At 34.0% G+C, this 21,350-nt stretch overlaps 5 protein-coding genes and 1 non-coding gene across 8 annotated transcripts; 4 read left to right on the top strand and 2 right to left on the bottom strand.

The window, feature by feature from the left end:
• Nucleotides 1-40: 40 nt before the first annotated feature.
• On the top strand, nt 41-2,309 carry CPZ (Metallo-hydrolase/oxidoreductase superfamily protein). The gene is made up of 8 exons (NM_126484.5): nt 41-541; nt 809-971; nt 1,046-1,116; nt 1,182-1,277; nt 1,353-1,466; nt 1,559-1,627; nt 1,703-1,777; nt 1,869-2,309. Exons 1-8 carry the CDS (start codon nt 155-157, stop codon nt 1,956-1,958), a joined length of 1,065 nt encoding a protein of 354 aa, NP_178532.2. The 5' UTR covers nt 41-154; the 3' UTR covers nt 1,959-2,309.
• Nucleotides 2,310-4,722: 2,413 nt separating this feature from the next.
• Nucleotides 4,723-8,049, bottom strand: AT2G04540 (Beta-ketoacyl synthase). Its single transcript, NM_126485.4, has 14 exons — nt 7,874-8,049; nt 7,566-7,795; nt 7,178-7,276; nt 7,018-7,089; nt 6,823-6,909; nt 6,430-6,581; nt 6,138-6,218; nt 6,020-6,053; nt 5,843-5,909; nt 5,665-5,741; nt 5,465-5,525; nt 5,296-5,378; nt 5,110-5,181; nt 4,723-5,029 (listed from the first exon to the last, which is right to left on the bottom strand). Exons 1-14 carry the CDS (start codon nt 7,980-7,982, stop codon nt 4,868-4,870), a joined length of 1,386 nt encoding a protein of 461 aa, NP_178533.2. The 5' UTR covers nt 7,983-8,049; the 3' UTR covers nt 4,723-4,867.
• Nucleotides 8,050-9,027: 978 nt separating this feature from the next.
• AT2G00390 lies at nt 9,028-9,535 on the top strand. 2 transcript variants are annotated; one of them, NR_143609.1, is made up of 2 exons: nt 9,028-9,168; nt 9,281-9,535. It is a non-coding gene; the product is annotated as an uncharacterized misc_RNA (transcript). The 2 variants fall into 2 exon arrangements; NR_143610.1 differs by lacking the exon at nt 9,028-9,168 and having other exon boundaries at nt 9,201-9,420.
• A 2,004-nt stretch (nt 9,536-11,539) lies between these two features.
• IBR5 (indole-3-butyric acid response 5) lies at nt 11,540-13,513 on the top strand. Of its 2 annotated transcripts, none has more exons than NM_126486.6 (5): nt 11,540-12,130; nt 12,391-12,490; nt 12,563-12,620; nt 12,738-12,844; nt 12,923-13,513. In NM_126486.6, exons 1-5 carry the CDS (start codon nt 11,885-11,887, stop codon nt 13,183-13,185), a joined length of 774 nt encoding a protein of 257 aa, NP_178534.2. In that variant the 5' UTR covers nt 11,540-11,884; the 3' UTR covers nt 13,186-13,513. The 2 variants fall into 2 exon arrangements, with proteins under 2 accessions (NP_178534.2, NP_973418.2); NM_201689.3 differs by having other exon boundaries at nt 11,707-12,130; nt 12,925-13,513.
• Nucleotides 13,514-13,528: 15 nt separating this feature from the next.
• Nucleotides 13,529-16,050, bottom strand: LpxB (transferases, transferring glycosyl groups). Its single transcript, NM_126487.4, has 8 exons — nt 15,785-16,050; nt 15,572-15,671; nt 15,387-15,492; nt 14,784-15,010; nt 14,621-14,690; nt 14,273-14,511; nt 13,972-14,198; nt 13,529-13,871 (listed from the first exon to the last, which is right to left on the bottom strand). Exons 1-8 carry the CDS (start codon nt 16,012-16,014, stop codon nt 13,688-13,690), a joined length of 1,383 nt encoding a protein of 460 aa, NP_178535.3. The 5' UTR covers nt 16,015-16,050; the 3' UTR covers nt 13,529-13,687.
• Nucleotides 16,051-17,934: 1,884 nt separating this feature from the next.
• Nucleotides 17,935-19,719, top strand: AT2G04570 (GDSL-like Lipase/Acylhydrolase superfamily protein). The gene is made up of 3 exons (NM_126488.3): nt 17,935-18,462; nt 18,684-19,173; nt 19,283-19,719. The coding sequence occupies exons 1-3, from the start codon at nt 18,094-18,096 to the stop codon at nt 19,474-19,476; spliced, it is 1,053 nt and encodes a 350-aa protein (NP_178536.1). The 5' UTR covers nt 17,935-18,093; the 3' UTR covers nt 19,477-19,719.
• The last annotated feature ends 1,631 nt before the right edge of the window (nt 19,720-21,350 follow it).

The raw sequence follows: 21,350 nt of genomic DNA on the forward strand, positions 1-21,350 counted from the left end.
AACCAGCATTAAACCGGAGCTATACATATGTAGTAGATCAGTTTAATTTGGTCTCACTCAATCCCAAGAAAAAGGCCGTTCTTTGCATTTTCTATCGTTTCATGTCTGAGTGACAGAGGAAACCCCAAAAACCTCCGTAAAACCTCACAAAAGAATGCAGCTTTCTTCTTCGTTTCCAATTTCACCTCCCAAAATCTTCCCTTCCACCAAACACCATAAACCTCCAGTGATTACTCACCAGCTCGCCGCACAGATACAGAGCAACCGTAGACATTTCGTGAGTCCCGTCAAAGTCTCTGGCTATTTCTCATCGATTAGCCGAGCTATTGAGGAAGAAGAAGAGTATCGGAAAGCACGCGCTGCAGTGAACCGTAAAGGTGTCGAATTGGAGAGTTATGCAATTGAAGGGATCTCTGTAGGTGGGCACGAGACTTGTGTTATCGTCCCTGAGCTCAAATGTGTCTTTGATATTGGGAGGTGCCCTTCTCGTGCTATTCAGCAGAAGTTTCTTTTTATCACTCATGCCCATCTTGACCATATCGTGAGTTGTTCAAAATTTGAGTCTTTCTTCAAAACCCTCTTTAGATTTCGTTTAAAGTTTCGGCCTTTTGATTGAATTGTGGATGAATCTTAGTGTTGAATTGATGATACATTTTAGTTCAAAATAGAGCCATTGTACTATGATTTGGAAGGATAAGGATTAGTTTTGTTGAACATACTTTTAGATTTGGTTTGATGTTTCTGCTTATTGATTGAGTTATGGGATCTTTTGTATGAATCTTGTGGCTAAGTTTAGTGTTTTCTTCAGGGAGGGCTTCCAATGTATGTAGCGAGCCGTGGTTTATACAATCTTGAGCCACCGAAAATATTTGTGCCACCATCTATTAAAGAAGATGTTGAGAAACTTCTTGAGATTCACAGGACTATGGGTCAAGTAGAGTTGAATGTAGAATTGATACCACTTGCTGTAGGTAATGACATAGTGACTTGTTAAAAGCCAACCTTGTTTAGATAGCGAATCTGAGTTCTTTGTTGGTGGTGGCAGGTGAAACATATGAGTTGCGCAATGACATTGTTGTTAGACCATTTGCAACTCACCATGTTATACCAAGTCAGGTACTACACATCGTGAATGTGGCATGAGAGCGTCTTTTTTTTTTACTGATCTTGAGTTCTTTTAGGGTTATGTCATCTATTCGGTCAGGAAGAAGTTGCAGAAGCAGTATGCTCACCTCAAAGGAAAACAGATAGAAAAGATTAAAAAGTCTGGCGTCGAGGTTTGTTGCTTATAATAAGCCATATTTCTGATATTGAGGTTTGATAAAGTACAATAATATTGAACTTAATTACAGATTACGGACACGATATTATCCCCCGAGATAGCCTTCACTGGAGATACAACTTCAGAGTATATGCTTGACCCTCGTAATGCTGATGCGTTGAGGGCAAAAGTTCTTATAACTGAGGTACTTACTTGAATCCTATTGGCGGTACTGTTATATCATTTTAAAACTTCACTGGATTATGTTATAGTTTCTGAGCTTAACCGATCTGGCAGGCAACTTTCTTGGATGAAAGTTTTAGCACTGAGCATGCGCAAGCACTCGGTCATACTCATATATCTCAGGTACGATCCTATTTATGTTCAAACACACCTGTAAAAAGCACACTGTAAGAGGAATTTTCCATGAACAAATTGCAGATTATTGAGAATGCAAAGTGGATCCGGAGCAAAACTGTATTATTGACGCATTTCTCATCACGTTACCATGTAGAGGTGAGAGTCTGAATTTGGCTTTCATGTTCTTAGTAAAAGTTTTAGCCCCTTATGTTGTATTTCATCTTAATACTTGTGGTTGCAATGGCAGGAAATCCGTGAAGCTGTGCTTAAGTTGCAATCGAAAGTATCCGCAAAAGTCATTCCTCTTACAGAAGGTTTCAGGTCAAGATATTCTTAAAAGAGCTTAAAGGATATTGCAAGCAAAAGTAGGCATTTGAAACATCTTTGTCTGTAATTTCATAGGGAACTCGCTAATGTAAGTTAAATGAAAAAAAGTTATCAAGATTATAAAAAAAATACTTGTTAAACAAGCAATAGCAGTATCATAAAAGATTAAGAAAGTCGTCAAATTGCAGAGATGGGTAAGTGATGACACTGTGACGGAGTGATTATTATCTTTGAAGTTGTTAGTGAAGACTTGTTCAATTCTCATTAGCACGTTTCTGAAACAAGAATGAGCCTTTTGCTGTAGTTGTGGATTATCTTGGTTTCTTACATGATTGAATTTTAAGTGATTGAATTTTTGTATTTGTGTTACAATAAGAATTTGAATTTTATAAATTTCCAAGCATAATATACATCTATTTCATACAGAAAAACATTATTTTCTTAAAGATAACTACAATTACATATAAAATTAAATTTAAACAATTTTAATACTTTTATTTTTAACAAAAAACTATATAACAAACACATCATAATGCACCATAAAATACACATTCTATATAATGATGCGTATAATAAACAGGTTTTCTTAACTAAACAGAATCAAACCAAACAAATACTAATATAACATCAAAAGTAAATCTATATAAAAAGTAAGATGATAAATTCAAAATATAACTTGATTATCTAAATGTAGATGATATTGAATTGAAAAAATAATTTAATTTCTAACGCAAATAATCAACTCGCGGTGTACCGCGGGTCTATATCTAGTTCTAGTAATAAACAGAGAGAATAAAAGCTACCAACTTTACAAACATGGAGCAACACATACAAGTTAAGATACTACAATAATCGATCAATCACCAAGAATGCAAAAAAGGTGAATTACATAGATTTGAGTTGTATCCACGTAATATTACGCAACCAAATTCGTCAAAGACACTACCAAACCCTAATCCTAATCTCTGAATATCTTCTGACAAAGCCACTTTGCAGTTTGAGTTTGAGCTTGAGATGGTATCCTCTTTCGTTTCTTCACCTTGGGAATCTTCGAGAGTCCTCTCCTGATTACATATCTTGTGTTGGTTCACTACCATTAGGTGTGTGATACGATTCATCAATCGTATGTCAAGAAAAAGTCAACTCCACGTCAGCTAGAGTCAACAGAAAATAGACTCACTAAAAGAAACATAGGCTTTGAGGAAGAGAAAGAAGAAGTGAAAGACTCTGGATCGGGAAGAGGGTTTGCCGTTGGTGTTGACGGAGCTTAAATAGCCGTTGGAGCTCATTGTTCTTTTTATTGCTATTTTCTAGATGGTTCAGAGAGAGAGAATAATTTCTGTAGATGTTCCAGTAGCGATCTATGTTGATTGTTTTATCGTGAGCTTATATGTTTGAACGATTTGTTATGCAAATCTTGCTGATTATCTCCTTGGTAATTGATTTGGATCTTGTATTTATGAACTGGCCACATATTTAAATTATAAGATTTTCATTATAGTTTAAGATTGTCATCTAATAATATTAGTTTTTACGGTTGTTTTTAGTACAAATTTCAAACAAAAATTAAAATAAGTGACTATTAGTCAATGGAAAATTCCCCCAAAAAAAACAACAATTAATTTTTATTTAGATGCTTAATACCAAGTAGTTTTCGGTTGGAAAAAAATATACTTATTAATAAAACTGTACAATTTAATATCCAAACAATTAAATGTTGTTATTTTTATACTTACGATCTAACAACAAAAATAAATTCCAATATTACCTTTTCCAGCTCAATTAACTATTACTTTTAGATGATTTGGCATTAATTTTCTAATTTTTAAAAATTACTTTTTGTTCATATTTTGTTTCTATATTATTTTTTTAATTAATTTATTTTTAAAATTGAAAATAAAAAAATAACAAAAAATCTTTAAAAAAAGAAAAACAAAATTAGCTATTTTTATGAATTGATAAATTTCGAGAAAGACAATGAGATTTGGATTGAGATTTTGTCGAAACTCTTAATCGTGAAGATTTAATTCGAATGAAGAGTTTCTTAGGAAGAAGAGGAAGTTCATATCAATACTCGTGGATATCATATCCATTACGACAAATAAAATCAAATAAATTTAGATAGCGATTAAAATTTTAGATAGGATTAAAAGGAGATCGTCAATGGTTATCAATTTTAATGTTGGCAAAAGAGGGGGACATGAATTTTTTACCTGCGATTCTCGTATCGATTAATTGAGAAAATCTAGAATCGAAGAAAAAACGTCTTTTTGATATTGCGACGATGAAATAAGACTGTAACATTAACTATTTTAAAATATAAGTTATTTCTTCTAATGTTTATGTTGAATTTTAATATAAAATAATTATAATAAAAATTAAAATTTAAAATTATAGACAACGTAAAATAAAATGTTAACAAATTAATTTTTATCCAAAATCATAAAATTAATGCCACATCATCTAAAAATTAATAATTAACTAAGATGTTAGGGTAAAATTGAAATTTTATTGTGAGATCGTGACTATGAAGATAACAATATTTAATTGTTTGGATATTAAATTGTGTAGTTTTATTAATATGTGTACTTTTATTATAACCAAAAACTGTTGGGTATTAAAACTTAATTGAGATTTGTTTTTTAGAATTTTCCCATTAGTCAATTATAGGTTTTTAATGCTCTAGTTCTTTTTCATATATAATAGATATACATGAAGTTAAGAACTTCCCCTTTGATTTGTTCATCCATAAAATCACATCCTTGATTATATCATTTGATATCAGTGCTAAAAACTTTATTTGAAAAGGATATTGCAAGAAAACTTTATCTGTAATTTCATAGGGAACTCACTAATGTAATCTTCTATGCAATCAAAGCAAGATCAGTTCAAAACTTTTGCTATGCTGTTTACACAAGTTTAGATAGAGGCAAAGAGCAAAGATGCATTTGTTCCTCCAAAGCCAAACGAATTCGACATTGCTGTCCTAACTAACATCTTTTTCGAAGTGGTTAAAGGCATGAACCTCTTGTCGAAGATGGGATCTGGATTCTTGACATTCAGCGTCATAGGAGCAACCCCCTACCAAGTTTTTGCAGGTTCTGGTTAGGTCACTAAACCTTAATCATCACAACACAAAACTAAGAAATGAGAATGCTTACGTGATGTATAGCAAGGATACTGAAAATAGCTTCCACTGCTCCAGCTGCTCCAAGAAGATGACCAGTAGCCCCCTTCAATCAAAACAAGTCAAATTATTTACAGACAAAATTTAGCAGACATATAGTTATCACTTGGACTACAACTTCAGTAACATCATGTCAATAAGAAAAATTATGTCTTTTTACCTTGGTGGAGGAGAATGCCAAGGTGCCTGAAGTAGCATGTTCAGAGAATACCGTCTTGATAGCTCTCGCTTCCACGGCATCGCCTAGAAATCGTGGATTTGTTATCAGAATCATCAGTTCAGTTTTTGTAAAACCAAAGAGAACCAAGACGAGGTTTCAATCTTTTTACCTATTGGGGTTGATGTTGCATGTGCGTTTACATAATCAATTTGGTTTGGACACAGACCAGACTGAAAAGTCATGGACATTTAACCAAATCATTATAATTCAAACTGCTAAAGCCAAGATCATAAATGATCATCAACAGAAGTACCATAACAACAAAACTGCAGTTAACCAATGGCCGATGATTAATAATATGGAGGTTACCTGTCTTAAGGCACGCGTCATGGCCAAAACAGCTCCTTTTCCATCTTCAGGAGGTTGAGTAATATGGTGTGCATCGCCTATTTATCATGAAGATTCATTCTTAATGAATTCATAATGTGCTTCACTATTATTATCTACGAGAGTAAAATTCGTTTTACTATTTATCTATGAGCTTAACCTGACATCCCATATCCACAAAGCTCAGCATAAATTTTTGCTCCTCGTCTTTTTGCATGCTCATATTCCTTTTGTCATAACCAGAAATCAAAAAAGTGTTTGGATTAAGACCAAAAAACGGCTGAGGGGATGACTATCCAAGATTCCAGAGTTTAAGTAAAGGACCATAAAATCTTACCTCTAATACTATAACCCCTGAACCTTCCCCTATCCTGCAACACCAAATCAAAAAAGATGGAATCAACATAAACAAAACAGGGTTTATTTTCACATAAACAACGAAGAATGTGACTTACACAAAACCATCCCGGTCACAATCAAAAGGCCGTGAAGCTTCTTGTGGAGAAGAATTGAATTTAGTTGACAAAGCCCTTGATCTGAAAACAAAAAAAACAGGTTCAAAATTTCATTAAAAACATTTTTGTTTGTTGTGTCTGTGCCTATTTAAGATGCTGTAGCATAGTTTTTAGACATTAATGCGGTAAAAGTAAATAGTAATCTGCTGACTTTGGACCATATGCCTTTATTTTCCAAGAAAGAAATGAGCTTTAAACACACAAAAAGCGTGTGAGACCGATCATTAGTTACCTAGAGAATCCAGCTACGGACAGAGCATCAATGCTAGACTCAGTTCCACCAGCCACCATAACATCTGCATCTCCAAATTGAATCATCCTAGTGGCATCGCCTATAGAATGTGCACCAGTTGCGCAAGCTGTCACAGCAGCATGATTTGGCCCCTATATTCAAAAGCATGGCAATGCTATGCAAACGGTTTACTACTTAAGAACATCAGAGGACTATTCTAGACACGTTAATAAAAAGTATGTTTAAATCCCATATCATTATCACCCCATTATCACAATGAGAAAGAGTTGCATAATTAAAACTCTCATTAAAAAAATCCAAATCAACCACCATTGGATAGTCTAAGATGTTCATACTCTTTTGCATAAAAGAAAACTGGAAAATTCAACACACCTGAAATCCATACTTCATGCTCACATGACCAGATGCCATGTTTACCAATATTTTTGGAATGAAAAACGGACTAAGCCGCCGCAGCCTCTGCATCACCATAATCGTTGTTAAGTCTTACACGCAACTAGGATAAGACAATCCTTAAGAGACTCTAATTCCTGAGAAAATGATGCATAGACAACAGAAAGGTTTAACCTTTTCACAAATCAGCTGCGCTGCCTCCACAATATCACATATACTTCCAATTCCACCACCAATAGAGACTCCCTGGTATTACAAAATTTCAAAAATCAGAGAAACCAAATTAAAAAGCAGAAGTCCTCATCATTTGATCTACAGATGAGGAAGACTTAACTGTTCTCTCTTTTTCTTCTTCTTCAGTTGGTAACCACTCTGCATCTCTCAAAGCTTCATCGGCAGCACATACAGCATATCCGATAAAATTCGCAACTGCCTCCAGGATTCAAAAACAACAATAACAAAACCTTTACTTTTTGCATATCTCTGACAAACAATATTAAGCTTCCAAAAGACAGAAAATGAGTAGCACTAATCCCAAAAATGGTTTCCTCCATGAGAAGGTACAAAGACATTGCTGCTCAGTGAGACAGTGTTGTCAATAGCAAGCAACACGTAAATGCTTCTAATCTAAAACTATATAATATGAGATGAGATTTGACTGTGTTCCTACTAATTATGTCCTTATAAGCTGCAAGCCAGTTTGTTTAAGAAGAAAGAGATACCTTAGAGTTTAGCCAAAGGGCTTCATCAAATTCACCAGGGTTTGATCCATAAGGCACAAAAGCAGCAACTTTAGAAGAAAGCTGATCAAAAGTATATAACTTTGTCTCTTCATCAAAAGACTTCATCTTGAGATCATCAAGAGTCAATCCTCTAATCCCACATTCTCCATCAATTAAACGCCTCCACGTTGTTTCAACGCCTCTACCAAGTGGAGTCACCATGCCTAGACCTACAGGAACAATGTCGAATCAGAGAAATTACAGAGATAAGTATATGTGAATACATGTACATGGAGAGAGAAGGAGACCAGTGACAACAACACGGCGATGTGAATGATAAGAAGAAGAAGTAGAGATGAAGCGGTTTAAGCGGAGGCGACTTGCGCTCAAGTGTCTACGGAGATTAGATGTCGCCATTTCACAGCGACGGTGACGGAGACGACGGCGATGATGGGACTTTTTAGAATTTATCAGGGATTTAAATTCGTCCTCTAGATATGAAGTTAACCAATGGTTTAATCATATTTAACCAATCGGTTAAGCCGGAAATTAATTGATTCTTGCAAATAATCGTTAACCAGACTGATTAATCATCAAACCGTGCACTGTAGGAGCTTTTCGAGTCAAACGCGACAACAATGGAATGGTTATTTACAATGTTTTCATGCCCGACTCGGACCGTCCGGTCCGACTGGTTGATCGTGATCCGAACATTTTTCCGGTTTGGATAAAGTGCTAAAACCCGACAAGTTCAAAAACGAAAAAACCCCACAAAAACTCACCATTAACCCATGACCTGGTGAACCGGTTGAACCAGTCGGGTGTCGGTTTTAAAAAACTCTCTTCATTTTGAAATAAAATATAGGATTTTATACTTTATTTAATCATTTTTAAAAAAAATTTCAGTTGTTAAACTCATTTGATATTTTAAATTTCGACGAAGACTTCACAGTGCCGTCTTAAAAAATAAATCGAATGGTGAGTGAGACACCCGGTATTAATTGTGTGAATTCACAATATTTTATTAGTTTATTTTCGGCATTGGTAATCTCCTACTATATTTGTTACAGTATTAAACATTTAGTTGGATTTAAAAAGTTTAATCACATTATTATTGTTTGATATTATATATTATATATATATATATATTATTTTTTTTGGTGTAAATGATTTTACTTTTTATTAAACATAATCTGATTTTATATTTTATAAACATGATATGATTATTTTTGTTTTTAAATTTATAAAAATTCTAAAACTCTAAAATCTCTATTAAAAAAAAAAAAAAAAAATTGATTCGTGGTTCAACCTGGTTGACCCAATGACCCAGTAACCAAGAAGGTAGTCCGGTTCATTGTCCGGGTCGGGTTTAAAAACATTGGACTTCAAGGTAAATCTCTAATAGTTCTGATATATGTGACATTAATGGTTCTGATATATGTGACATTCAATTTTGAAGAAGAAAGTCTCTAAGGTTTGTGCTTTGACGGAAGAGTATGGAGCTTCAAAAAATTAACCTTCTAATCGGATTAGATCTCAAGATCTAAAAATTCAATAGAGATATGGAAGTTTAAGAAAGCGCATGAAGATCTATTAAAGCATGGTATTGTGGAAAAGATTATAACAAAAAGAACTGAATCATTTATTCTCAGTAGAAATCAAAAGAGATTTGGTTGCTTATTTGAGAATCGTTAATTTTTCCACATGATTACCAGGTCAAGAAAGAATCATTCGACTGTTCTCTCTTTGCCGGCGAATATTCCAATCCGGCGATAGACAAAACAGAGATGACGAGTTGGACGCGTGTAAACAAGTCAATGAAATTCATTTGTACGGCACCACGTTTAGAGATGACAGAGTGTGTTGCTTTGCCTAAGAGTTTTCTTGTTGGGCTTGGTTTTCATTTTTAGGCCTTGTTATAAATAATGGCCCATGTTTGTTTTGGTTTACTAGTGTCCGGTTTTTTTGGCTCTATTAATAATAATCTATGTTGCATGGGAACTCTTCCCGTAGTGCGTTTCTCGTTTTCGAAACGTTTCGGAAACGAAATTAGACGATTAATATTGGTATAATGGGCGTTCAATGTGGAATTAGGCGAATTTGTTGATTCGTGAATTGATTCACTGCAAATAAGCATCAAAATCAATCGATTTTGAACACCTAACATGACATATTTGCCTCTTTGTGCAGCTAGTCTTGTTGTCTCAGGAATATATCATCCACAAACATTAAAAAACAAGCGAATCTCTGAAATAATTGTAAGTCATGTCCAAGTATTTGAAAGTTTTGTAGATTTTTGGTGTTTTTATACTATAGATCTTCTAGTTTGTTTATTGTATTAGTTGTTGCTTTCTTTAGGGTTGGTATATAAATGGTAGAGATATACTCTGTTTGTGGAGAGTGTGAACAAAATGATAAGTTTTAGTGGGTTTTCTTGTAGACACAAACAAAGGTGGATCCCTTTGTGAGGTAGATGAGAATATCTCATTCAAGGGCTTAGTTGAGAGTGTCATTGAAGATTTCAGATTTGATCCGGTGAGCGACGAAGTCGTCGGGTTTTTCGAAGGCAAAGCTGTTGGATTTGGAAGAAATGAGATTAGATATTGTGTATTTTCTATATTTTATTTTAATTAATTTTTAGAGGATTAAAATTTTTGTGTGCTATTTGTACAAGTTTTAAAAGAATGTGTCATTTTTGCAATAATAAACCTTTTTAGTGTCATTTATGTCAATCTCCTATATTTTAACACTTATAGCGAATTATAAATTTACAAATTGTTACAAATAAGTGAATTATTTTTATGGTGGATATAAATATAAATAGTAGATTATTTTTAAACTTGTAAAGTGATCAAAATACTAAATAGTAAAGAGACAAAAGAGGAGAAAAATGTTTTATTACTTCTCTTGTAATTGAAATAATGAATGTCATTTACAACGATCGAAATCGTTTATGTAGACGTAAAAAAGTTAATTACTATGCATACATAATGACAATGAATTCTACATAATTTGCGTAACATTTATTATATATATATATGTACATATATTTTTGACGTTGCGAGAAGTCACATTTATTAAATTTTGTAAAATAAATAATTTAATTTCAGTTTCCCTTATCAAATACTGTTCTCGTATTTAATAAAGTTTAAATAACTTTTTACAAACTGTTCAGACCTGGTGAATATAGTGTCTTCTCCAACCGAATGGACGACTTTCTCAGAGTATTTGGAGGAATTACGGAACAATAAGAAAGAATTCACAAGTTTTTCTTCATCTTTAATTTTTGGTAGTGTAAATATTATAGCGGATTCTTTGACAAGAAAAATCCGTATCGAACCGCATCATATTACCTATGTAAACAACATTTCTTAGGAATGACTCTTTTAAGCTAAATTATTAGCGGTCGACAACAAAAATAAAAGAAATTTAAATAACTTTATTATTTAAACTTTTACTTTACCCTTTAAAACCAAGTTAACATAATAATAAGTATGAAATTAGCATAAAACAATATCCCTAACAGAATTAGCAAAATCCAATCATTAAATGGACTATATATGGAAACCTGCCTCTACAGTTGTTCTTGAGATCAAAAACATCCTCTGTTGTCACCTCGATCTCTTATCAAGAGCTCAACAGATCATCCGCCCATGTCCATCTCTCCTTGTCACTTGGTTTGGCGTTTTTCAGTAGAAGATTCAGTTGGTTTCTCTTCTGGACCTGGAGCCTTGTTTCGGTTTTTGGCATTTTGCCATCTATTTGGACATGCGGCCTAATTTCGGTTTTTATTGTGTATTTGGGCCTGTAACTTTATTTAAACGTTTTGTCATGTATATTGATTTAATATTATTGGAAATTTAAAATTAAATAAAAAAATGGACTATATACTTAAATAAAAAAAAAAAATTCTTTTTTATTTTTACTGTAAATCCTGAACAAAAAAAAAGAAAAGTAAATCTGCAATAAATGGCTCAGTTAACAATTTTGACTCAGTTAGAGATCCTCTCTCTCCCGTATCTATTACAGAACCTGTTAAACTGAGAGACTGTTTAAAGAAGATTTACATAAATCTAAACTCCACGTGGCACGTATCTATCCGAATCAGTATTAATCCCATCGAAGAAGAAAACAATTCTTCATACAAAAAAAACTCTCTTCTCAAGTCTCTCCTTCTTCTCCGTCCTTCCCAATTCTTCCGTTCAAACAAATTTCTCCAAACCCAAACCCTAATTTCCTCCGTCTGTGAAATCAAGGGTTTTCTCTGATCTGGGTTTTGATCAGAAATCAGATCTAGGTTTAATTTTCGAAATCAAATTATGAGGAAGAGAGAAAGAGAGAACCCTTGTTCGATTTGTGGGCATTACCATAAGTACGAGGAAGGAGAAGTATGTGGAGTCTGTGGTCACTGTATGCCTGTTTCTTCCGATACGGTGGCGCCGCAACAAGTCCACGTCAGTGCTTTTCCGTCGGAGATTCTCCCTGAGTTTCTTTACCTCGGTAGTTACGACAACGCTTCTCGCTCTGAGCTTCTTAAGACTCAAGGAATCTCTCGTGTTCTTAATGTGAGTTTCTTTGCTTTGATTTTGAATTCATGAATTGCTTTTGTTTTAAACATTGATGATGACCCTTAAGAAAAAGATAAGATCTTTGAATCTTTGAATCGGTTTGTTTAGTTAGGGTTTTGCCTTGTAGATGAATCTTTCTTATACTTATACGTTTTGTTGACTTATGGTTTCTGTTAAAGTTCCTGTTATGGTAATAGAGAGGAATGTGTTGTTTACTATTTGTTGGTATTGACTCTGTTTTTGTTACTCTGTTTCAGACGGTTCCTATGTGCCAGAATCTCTACAGGAATTCATTCACTTATCATGGTCTTGATAATGAAAAAGTTTTACAGTTTGATGATGCTATTAAGTTCTTAGGTATGTTGATTCTATCTCAAGTTTCTAGATTTCATCTTTATGATTTTTTCTTGACGGTCTTGCTTTGTGTAGACCAATGTGAGAAGGACAAGGCACGTGTTCTTGTGCATTGCATGTCTGGGAAAAGTAGGTGAGTACATTTATCATTCTCTTACTCTCATCCTAAACTTGCGGCTGCTTTCTTATGATTACCATTAATTATTTAGACTAATAGAGTGATATGTTTTGTGTTTCGATTACATGACAGATCACCAGCGGTTGTTGTAGCGTACTTGATGAAACGAAAAGGGTGGAGACTCGCTGAGAGTCATCAGTGGGTTAAACAACGGAGACCAAGCACTGACATAAGTCCAGGCAAGTACTTAGACTTTGGATTAGAAACTTACTTATTGTTCTTGAAACTGTTACTCATTGCTTTTTCTTTGTACACAGAGTTTTACCAACAACTGCAGGAGTTTGAGCAGGGGATATTCGGATCTGAGATGATGTCGGCGATGAATATTAATGATGCTCCAACGTTTGGGTTTGGTTTCCCTAAGATTGATAATCAAGCACAAGCTCCTGTGTTCAACAATGCTCCTACTTCTTCTATATTTTCATCTCCTGCTTCAAGTATCCCTCCTCAGGAGTTCACTTTTGGAGCAACTCCACCAAAGCCAACAACTGGTGGTGATATTGCAATGGATGGCTCTTAGAACCAGATAATCATATACTCTTGCAAGAATTTTCATCAACAAATATACTGTTGTGAGAATGTTTCTTTTTCTTTTTTGTACATGGAGATTGGTGCATTGCTTGAGAGAGTTTGGGGTTTGAGAACATGAGATTGGAAGCATCTTTGTCTGGTTTATTCCTCACTCTCCCACAATTCTGTATCGATCTTTACAGCGAAATATACTATTAAACCAGTTATGACAAGCCACACTAGTAGGATCTTATCTGTTTCTGCAAAGCAGATAAGCTTAGACATTCAATACTTTCACTTTATCCTTTTATGCTTTCGAAAGCCCTTTTTGACTGTTTGTCTTAGACTGCAAACCAAATAAGCTGAGACATTCTAATCTACATGGATCATTTCGCCTTTAACTGTAATTTACCATATGTTAGAACTCTTATGAAAAAAATTCAACCTTAGATTATAGCAAGTATCTCAGCGTACTCTAGTATCAAACAAAGGCATGTGACTCACGATAGTTTTTAACGCCTGGCATAACTAAGAATAGTCGAAGCTGCTAAAATGCTTGGCGTATATCGATGAGATTCCAAACCAGTGCAATGAATTGAGTTGCCCATTCTGCTTTCTGACGGATGCAAGAGCTGTATCAACTTCTCAGCACCAACAACTTGTCTTTCTCTCATCTTTTCATCCAAGAGTAGTCTCCTACAGTTTCAAACAACATCTCACGTCATCATCATGCCCATTTCTCAATTGCCAGATAACAAAATATAAAGTAAAAGTGGGTGAAAAGAAAAAGATATACTCTAGTATCGATGCGAGATTTGAAGGGTTACAAGCTTGAAACAAAGCTTCAGGAATGATTGGGGAGTCTAGGAGAATGTTTGGGAGAGAAATATAAGGTATCTTGGCTTTGTAACGGATTAATAGCTCTGTTAGAAAATGTGCTCGGTAAGCAACAAGGGAAGGTAGATGAGCAAGCTGCAACTCAACAGCAACTGTTCCTGAAGTGCATAATGCAGCCTGACTCGCCTGTTATTATGGAACACCGCAAAATGAGAGGAGTAAACAGATGAGACACTTAGAACGAGGTTTCAAAGACTTACGCCAAAGGCATCATATTTAAGCTGAGTGGATCCACTAGGGACTAGTATTGCTGGAACTGGCCACTCACTGAAGGATTCTCCAATGTAATGATCAACTTGATTATTGGATGCGACGTGGATAAGCGTTACTAGTTTTGGAAACGGATCTTTGAGTAGCTTCATTGCTTTGGAAAATATGGGTAGCATTCTTTCAACTTCTTGTAATCTGCTCCCCGGTAGAACCGAAATGACAGTGGAGTCTTGTTTCATGAAAAGTTATGCAATGCAGCAGAAGAACAATGAGATATCAATAAAAGTAGATATCCAATCTGTAGAAAAGTTAAATCATTTTGATAAACTTCACATTACCAGAAGGTATTGAGTGTTCGCTAAAACTCAAGCCTTCAAGTTTCAGTTCCTGAGGCTTGCACCTTCTCACCTGTGGCAGAAAAGAGCACCATTTCACTTAGAATTCTGACAGAGTGTCATAGAAACTGAGGTAATTCAAGAAGAAGAAGAAGAAAACGCATACAAGGTCGAACTCAGAAGCATCCTCAAGAACAGGATGTCCAACAAACGTTGCTTCAACCCCATGCTCCCTACAAACCCTTTCCTCGTTCGGAAGAATGCAGAAAAGATGATCAACGAATTCAGACAGACCTCCAAGTCTTGACTCTCCTCCTTTCCAAGCCCAGAACGACGGTGCGACATAGTGAAAATGCACAGAACAATTTTCCAACCGCTGCTGCTTGTATCTAGCTGCAAAGCCAAAAAGCATTCCTCCATTGTCCTACATGATATATATGACTTCATTCAGGAATGTTTGGCTTCAAAAAGCCATTTCTAAGGTTCCTATTTCTCTACTTTTTCAACTTCTACTACAGAAAACAAAATCAAGGACATCATCCTAGAGATTAGTGTCAAATTACGCAAAAACATGTTCCTACTGGAGAAGAAGCTTCCATACATAAATCTTGGTACTATTCAAGAAAACTGTGCTTTTCGAAAACCACAATGAAGCTTTGAATTTAGTATGTCTTAGTCGTTAAGCGACACTGTTTAGCAAGCATTCTATTCACTAAAGCTCAATGATTCTCTCGTACAAGTTTGATGAAACAAGTTTTGTGTTGTTTACCTCGTAACTCCTTAAGTAAACGGAAAGAGAAGCCCTTTGAATCAACAGTCACAACAACATGTGGCTTAAACTTAACCGCAGCATCAATAGTCTCCTTCAACTTCACCTAGTATCTCAAAAACTAGACTAGTCAATCAAAAGAATCTAGAGTAGCTTTATATCAAACCATTCAAAAGGTTACTCACACGGAATTTATACAAATGTGGCAAAAGCTCCCATACACCCATTACAGCCAAATCCTCCATTGGAAACAACGAATTCAATCCTTTCTTGCACATCAAGGATCTATCAATTTGTAAGAAGCAAAGATACAAATGTTCCAACTTTATGAAATTTTCAATTGAGAATCAAAACTTTTCATAAGAAACTTCTAAATTGGGGGAAACCCAAGTGCTTACCCTCCAACTCCATTGAAACGGATGGGTAAAGGAGAGAGCTTTTTAAGCGAGGACATAAGACGAGAACCGATGTTATCGCCGGAAACTTCGCCGGAGACGATGAAAACTCTGAGCTCCCCATCGATTGCAGCCTTGTCAATCACCGATTTAGCAGCTTGAAATGATGAGTATCTCTTAGTGAATGTTGAGAGAGGGAAACGAAGTTTGCTCTTTGTAATCTGAAACATCATTTCGGAGAAGAGAGAGAATCAAAAACTCTGAAAGAGTGAAAGTGACGTTGTTAAACAATGAACTGCGATGAAAGCAAGATTTCTCATGGGGACTTTAATGGGCCTCTTAAGCCCACTTCTTATCAGCATGTTATTGAGGCCCATCAGTCATAGTGATACTTGTTTAGGAGACAGTGATAGTTATAGACTTACAGTGAGTGATTGTAGATGTTGAATGGCCTATGTTTATTGTTTTTGGATCTAAAACTTATCAAGTAAGAGTTTTTTTCTTCTGTTAAATTAGTACTCCATCTGTTCTTTTTTGTTTGATTGTTTAGAAAAAAAAATTGTTTAAAAAAGATTATTTTTTAGGTTTTCAATGCAATAATTGTTAGTTATAATTGATAAATTGTAAACTTCGATACAAATTATTAAATATTATTGGTTTAGAGTTATTGAAAATTGTAAATCACGAAAAACAGTAAATTTAAAAGCAACATTTCATATGTTTTCTTAATATTTGTGTTTTTCCTAAAGGATCAAACAAAAAGGAACAGATTGAGTATTACTTAGGATAAGTTTGGGGTTTATAGCAAAAAGTTTGATATTTGGGGCTTATAGCAAAAAGTTGGACTGACAATTATAAAAATAGTAACCAAGACTATCAAAATATTTGATAAATTTAGCTTATCTTTTTATTAACCTTTAGGATTCTGATTTTCTTAAACTAACTTTTTTTTAAGGTTGGTCATATGGATAAAAAAGATTAAACTGTTCAATTTTGGGTTGTCTGAAATCTATATAAAAGAAAAGCTACAAACACAAAAGCTTATTATTCCAAAAACTCTTTAAATTTATTTTCTCTTTAAGGGAAAAATAGATAATTGACTTATTCATCACACCATTTCTGCTTTTAGATATTTGTGAAATCCTCTCTATGTTTCTTAATCGTCTCATTTAATCCCGGCGATAGTAAATATTGTAATAAAAGAGATACACTTCCAATCATACTTTGGAGGAATGACATGGTCTCATAATTAAGTCATGTTGTTGGATGTTTCGTGTTTTTCGTCCTAATTTATTTGTTATGTTTCTTGTTGTGGGCTTTAGTTTAAAGAGCTATGTTCATGTACTTCAGTTCTCATTTTGGCTATAAAACATATACTTCATGATCACTAAAAATGCAAAAAGGGTGAACTTATATCACATCACATCAAATTCTTGCATTTAACAACGTTAAGGCGATGGAATTTGATAAAACTATGAAAATGTTACTTACATCAAACTTTAAAAGCAAAAATATCATTTATTTTTCCAAAGTTAATCTTAATATTTTGATGGAGATAGGATTAAATCTAAGGTCCTTCAGAATATTTGGCGGATTTTAAGAGCAATAGAGAAGAATTCTCCACTTTTTTTTTATTATTAATTTCTCGCAGATGTAAAAGCGGATAATTTGGCACGAAAACTCCGTATCGAACCACATCATATCACATTTATAAACAACATACTCCACAAATAGCTCGTTTGAGTTGTTGTTTTTTTAGTAAATCGGTTGACAAAAAAAAAAAGAGGATTAAATCTAAGGTCCTTCATGTAATCAAGATCCTAATTTCAGAAAGTTTAACTATTTTGAGACCATATCGTTTAAAACCCAAAACATTATTCCAACTTGAATTGATGATGAGATAAGATATGTAGACCCTACTCAACTAAATATATCATTTAGTCTCTCGACAGATAATTCCTTTCATAAACTGAAACCTAACTGAAGAATTAATACACAAATATTTCCCTTTTTAGTCATATCCCTAATCATATAACTACAAAAATTTAGAGAGTACACACATAGCAAAGTCAATCCAACGGTAAAAGAGAGCAGTATTGATGGAGCGGCAAACGACCAAACAACAAATCGTGCTGAAAATAATAATGTCTCACCAGAATTTTTCAGCATTAATTGAAACACACAACAAACCTCTCCTTATTCAATGAAACCACATTTCAAACACTCATGTTTTCTTATAAAGAGAGGCCTCTATTCTTTTATACAGCTCATGGAATCACACTATCACAATCATAACCACAAAAACAAACACTATGGGACACCTCAAAAGTCTCTTCACAATTCTTTTCCTAATAGCTATGTCTTCAACCGTAACATTTGCCGGTAAAATACCCGCGATCATCGTGTTTGGCGACTCTTCCGTTGATGCCGGGAACAACAACTATATCCCAACTGTTGCTAGAAGCAACTTTGAGCCATATGGACGGGACTTTGTTGGTGGAAAGCCGACCGGACGGTTTTGTAACGGAAAGATTGCGACGGATTTTATGTCCGAAGCCTTAGGGCTTAAACCAATCATTCCGGCGTACTTGGATCCTTCTTATAACATTTCGGATTTTGCAACAGGTGTTACCTTTGCTTCTGCTGCCACTGGCTATGACAACGCCACTTCTGATGTTCTGGTACGGACTTTTCTCTCCCTTGTATTTATTACATTGATATGTTACATAACTACACGTCTTTATAGACATTTATGATTGATGAGATATATAGTATAACTATCATAGTTGTCTTGGTTATATAATGTAACAAATCTTTGTACTACATGTTGTTTTGTTGGCAAATGTTGTTTTGGGATATTATCCTACATGTAGTAATTATATTCCACTGATTGCGATTGTAGTCGGTACTACCTCTATGGAAACAACTCGAATACTACAAAGAATACCAAACAAAACTTAAAGCATACCAAGGAAAAGACAGAGGCACAGAGACTATAGAAAGCTCTCTCTACCTCATAAGCATAGGGACCAACGATTTCCTCGAGAATTACTTTGCCTTTCCGGGCCGTTCTTCGCAATATTCCGTCAGTCTTTACCAAGATTTTCTAGCCGGAATCGCGAAAGAATTTGTGAAGAAGTTGCATGGACTTGGTGCTAGAAAGATCTCACTAGGTGGGTTACCTCCAATGGGATGCATGCCTTTAGAGAGAGCCACCAACATTGGCACTGGAGGTGAGTGCGTAGGACGGTACAACGACATAGCCGTCCAGTTCAACAGCAAGCTTGATAAGATGGTTGAGAAGCTGAGCAAAGAGCTCCCTGGTTCCAACCTCGTTTTCTCAAATCCCTATGAGCCATTTATGCGGATCATCAAGAACCCTTCCTCCTTTGGTATGCTATAGCTATTAACAATTCCATCATAAATAACTTCATTATATTATCTCTAATTTGTATATATATAACTATATGTATTAATGTTTGATTGGTGAAAAATATGAAGGGTTCGAGGTGGTGGGAGCGGCATGTTGCGCGACAGGGATGTTCGAGATGGGATATGGTTGTCAAAGGAATAACCCATTCACATGTACAAACGCAGACAAGTATGTGTTTTGGGACTCATTTCACCCAACACAGAAGACTAATCACATCATGGCCAATGCTCTCATGAACAGCACATTCCCTCACTTCCTCTAAATTATTTTTATGTTTGTGTGTGGAAACTAAATAGATATAAGAGTAATATTATTATTAGGGATTGCTTTTGATATGCACTCTGTATGTATTTATATTTAAGTAGATTTTGCTCTTGTGTTAGTTAGCGAAACCTACGTTTCTTTTCTAGATTATGGTGTGCCTATATATGTAGCTTATTTTATCCTCTTTAGTTATTCTCAATATATCTATGTTTCTTTCCATTATGACAATTTTGGGGCGGTGTACATGTTATTATTTCAAAATAATATAATTTATGATTTTGCCCTAAAAAAAAATTATACTAAAAATACCAGCTCAACTATGTATACACTATACAAGAGTGTGCATAAATTTATTTATTTAATTTACAAAAGTTTGTACACGTAAATAAATCATAAATTTGTAACGGAATTTAAATATACAAATAGATCACTAATTATATACTGTATGAAAGTTGGTGAACTAACTCTATTCAATTGACATGATAAGTACAAAAGCCATTTTTATTAGCTATTATGAGAATATTACCATGTTATTATATTTTTGTGTGGGTATGAATCTCTTTTGTTTTGGTATTATATAGCTTTACGATTTAAAGTACTTCATGCCTTGCGAGTATTTAGAGTATAAATGAGTAAATGACACACTATTTTCGTCTCCAAAACGACATCAAATTCAAGCGTTTGCCTCATGTACTGTAGTGGATTCGATTTATTTAAAGTGGAGAAACAAGTGGAATTAATTTTGACAAAAATATGGGCTAAATATTTACAATTTTTTTTTTAGCATATTTACGTATATATTTTTACAGCTATTTTGTTAAATAAATCTTGTAGTTTGGACTTATTTACAATGGTTGCCACTGATTTTTAATGTTTGTTTTTGATAATTAGAAAGAAAATTTTTGAATTAAATATTTGACATTTACCAATCTTCCAAAAATCTCTCCACATTATCTACACGATTAGTTACTAAAATAAAACTTGCAAAATATTTATTATCATTTAATTATTACAAAATAATCATTTTTGATATTACTTTTCTGTATGACTATAACAATTCGATTATAATCATCAAACCGCAGAAACATTTGATAGCATTTACTACAAAATTATAAAATATTTAGACAATGATTCATAAACATATCATAAATAAGATCAACATTAATAAAATAAATATTTTTTTTTACGGGACGGGTTGGCGGGACGGGTTTGGCAGGACGTTACTTAATAACAGTTGTAAACTATAAAATAAAAATATTTTATAGATAGAGAAAATTTGTAAACTTTTATATATACTAACTTTAAAAGATAAATTGTCCCCACGGTGTATCACGGATTAAAATCTAGTATCGTTGTATAAATGTAAAGGATCCTTAACCACCACCAACGGGGAAGGGAGAACAACAGACAAAGCTGATTTCGTAAGAGTGTTCGGCATGATTGATTTTGCTGAAACTTATTATAATAAGTACTTGAAAGTGCTCTTTTTGGAATATTAGAAGTCCATGATTTCAAAAGATCTATTTAGGTAAAAATAATATGTTTATAATAAATTTCAACTTATTTATGTATAAACTAAAATAAAATATATTAGTATAAAATAAAATATTTTGTGAAAAAAACTCTCTAACTCATCATATAAGGATTATATTGCGTATTACTTTTTACTTCGTATGATTAATTTGTATTTTTTTGGAAGTTGAAGGTAAAGATGCAAAAATAGACGAGCTAGAAGGTTTTTTTTGCACAAAACCCTAAAATAAAACTAAAGGTCCATTGAAATTATGTTTATATTAAACTTGATTTATTTATGCAATTAATGAGTGGAGACATGTCAATTTCATATACGCAACGGAAAGTTATTGTATGATT

The sequence above is a fragment of the Arabidopsis thaliana genome, chromosome 2 (genome assembly GCF_000001735.4).
Source record: "Arabidopsis thaliana chromosome 2, partial sequence".
Taxonomy (NCBI): Eukaryota; Viridiplantae; Streptophyta; class Magnoliopsida; order Brassicales; family Brassicaceae; genus Arabidopsis; species Arabidopsis thaliana.